Source organism: Bos taurus, chromosome 2 (assembly GCF_002263795.3).
Source record: "Bos taurus isolate L1 Dominette 01449 registration number 42190680 breed Hereford chromosome 2, ARS-UCD2.0, whole genome shotgun sequence".
Classification (NCBI taxonomy): Eukaryota; Metazoa; Chordata; class Mammalia; order Artiodactyla; family Bovidae; genus Bos; species Bos taurus.
This window is the reverse complement of record NC_037329.1, coordinates 58,320,234-58,322,711: the sequence shown is the minus strand read 5'-3', so window position 1 is coordinate 58,322,711 and position 2,478 is coordinate 58,320,234. Positions and strand designations below refer to the sequence as shown.

The following is a 2,478-nucleotide window of genomic DNA, read 5'->3' as shown; positions in this document are numbered from 1 at the left end:
GAAGAACACAGAAACAAATGTCACAGAAAAAGAAGGGACTAAACCTCAAAACATTATTTAGAATATTTAGTTATTTTTAACATAGATATCATATATTCATAGTTTATTTCCCCCATTATTTGTGGTCATTCTCAGCAGTGATTTTTATTTTCTTCAACACATATGTCTAGATTCTTTTCACATTCTGTACAATAATGTTGTGTTTTATAATCATAAAAGTGCAGTATTAAGTAAATCATTAGCTTTGAGAAAGTTCTGTTAGGTTTGGTGCTTTGCATTGGTACTATTCCTTACCTGTGATGTTGGGGCTAGGGCGTGAAGAATCTTACTAAGCTAAGACTAATCATGGTTAGATGACCTGGAGCAAGTCATTTAAACTCTCTAAGGCAGAGATCATCATCTCAAATTAACCGAAGCTTCTCTGTCCAGTATAGTACACGCTACTCACATTAGTGAATGAACTCTTGAAATGTCTGTGGGTAGGCTGAACTGAGATATTATGAATGTGAAATACACATTGGGTTTCCAGGATTTATTATAAAAATGTAAAATATTTTTTTATAATTGTTTTTATATTGTTACAAGTTGAATGATATTTTAGACATTCTGGAGTAAATGATATATTAAAAATTAATTTCAGAGACTGACGAGCTCTCGGTGTCTTTGTCCTCGGAGCTGCTCCCCTCGTTTTCGGCGTAGTCCACCTCCATCTCATCGTGATGGTTCGTCTCCTTCTTATCCCGTCGGTCTCTGAGGATGGAGATAGCTCAGAAATGGATGATGAAGACTGTGAAAGAAGAAGAATGGAATGTTTAGATGAAATGTCCAATCTTGAAAAACAGTTTACCGATCTCAAGGATCAACTTTATAAAGAACAATTAAGTCAGGTGGATGCAAAACTACAAGAAGTCATAGCTGGAAAAGCACCAGAATATTTGGAACCACTGGCAACTTTACAAGAAAATATGCAAATTCGTACAAAGGTAGCAGGAATCTATAGAGAGCTCTGCTTAGAATCTGTAAAGAACAAATATGAATGTGAAATTCAAGCTTCTCGCCAGCATTGTGAGAGTGAAAAGCTTTTGTTATATGATACAGTACAGAGTAAGTTAGAGGAGAAGATACGAAGGCTTGAAGAGGACCGGCACAGCATTGATATTACCTCAGAGCTGTGGAACGATGAGCTTCAGTCAAGAAAAAAGAGGAAGGATCCTTTCAGTCCTGACAAAAAGAAGCCAGTTGTTGTGTCAGGTCCATATATAGTTTATATGTTACAAGATCTTGATATTCTTGAAGACTGGACAACAATAAGGAAGGCAGTGGCTACACTTGGTCCACATAGAGTGAAAACAGAACCACCTGTGAAACTGGAAAAACAGCTGCACAGTGCTAGATCCGAAGAGGGAAGGTTATACTATGACGGTGAATGGTATATACGTGGACAGACAATATGTATTGACAAAAAAGATGAATGTCCTACAAGTGCTGTAATTACAACAATTAACCATGATGAAGTTTGGTTTAAGAGGCCTGATGGAAGCAAATCTAAGCTTTACCTTTCACAGCTACAGAAAGGAAAGTACTCAATTAAACATTCGTAATCATGATTAAAGTGTTATCTAAATCTACCTTATTAGTGTTACCAAGTATGATGTGCCATGGGAATAAAAAAATGTATTCAATAACTTAATATTCTCATTGAATCATGAGAGACTGTATTTATAGGTAGTACTCTAAGTAAACCTCATGTTGATATGTTATTAAAAGAGACAGTAATAAAAGTTTAGTCATGATCATTACATTTATTTGCCTTTTTGATCCAATGACCAATAGGTGTATATGGTAGGGGTTTCTTACTAAACTTTTTCCTTTGGTTTTTATGTAAATCTGTCTTACCTTTAGTGAACTGTGTTAGCAATGGCTACATTTATCTGCAGTTTTTTTGATTTTCAAGATCTTTTCTCTGATCATGTATTTGTAAATAAGCCTGATAAAATGTTTCCTATAAATGGTTTGTAATAGCACATTCATGTTAAATCAGAACTGAAATTTATTTTTTTTTTTCATTTTTTTTTCCCTCTAATTTTATTTTATTTTTAATGAAATTTAAACATATATACGTGAGTATGTATAGACGGCTTCATCAGCTTATTTATAACTGATGGCCTTACTTTACAATCTTATTTTACCCCAAATTAAGCTATTGGTCTTGAAAGCGAAAAGGAGCACTTTTGTAGACTAGCAGCTTTCCTTCTCCTCTTCCTTGATTATATGGTGGTGACCTATTTTTACAGATCATACTTTATGTTGATTAGCAAAATTAGTGTCAAGTAATAACATGCTTCTTACTGTGTTTCTTGTGAATCTTTGGAGGGCAGGTATTGATGCCTGGTATTTATGATACAGTATGTAAGTGGGTGGACAGTAACTGACAGTATTGTGGTACTTGCTGTACATGTCTGATCTTTTGAAACAGAT

The 2,478-nt window shown here is 34.5% G+C and overlaps 1 protein-coding gene across 1 annotated transcript; it reads left to right on the top strand.

Annotated features, from left to right (window-relative positions):
* Window positions 1-388: 388 nt before the first annotated feature.
* On the top strand, window positions 389-1,953 carry LOC101906569 (breast cancer metastasis-suppressor 1-like protein). Its single transcript, XM_005202523.5, has one exon. It carries the CDS (start codon window positions 720-722, stop codon window positions 1,599-1,601), a length of 882 nt encoding a protein of 293 aa, XP_005202580.2. The 5' UTR covers window positions 389-719; the 3' UTR covers window positions 1,602-1,953.
* Window positions 1,954-2,478: the final 525 nt, after the last annotated feature.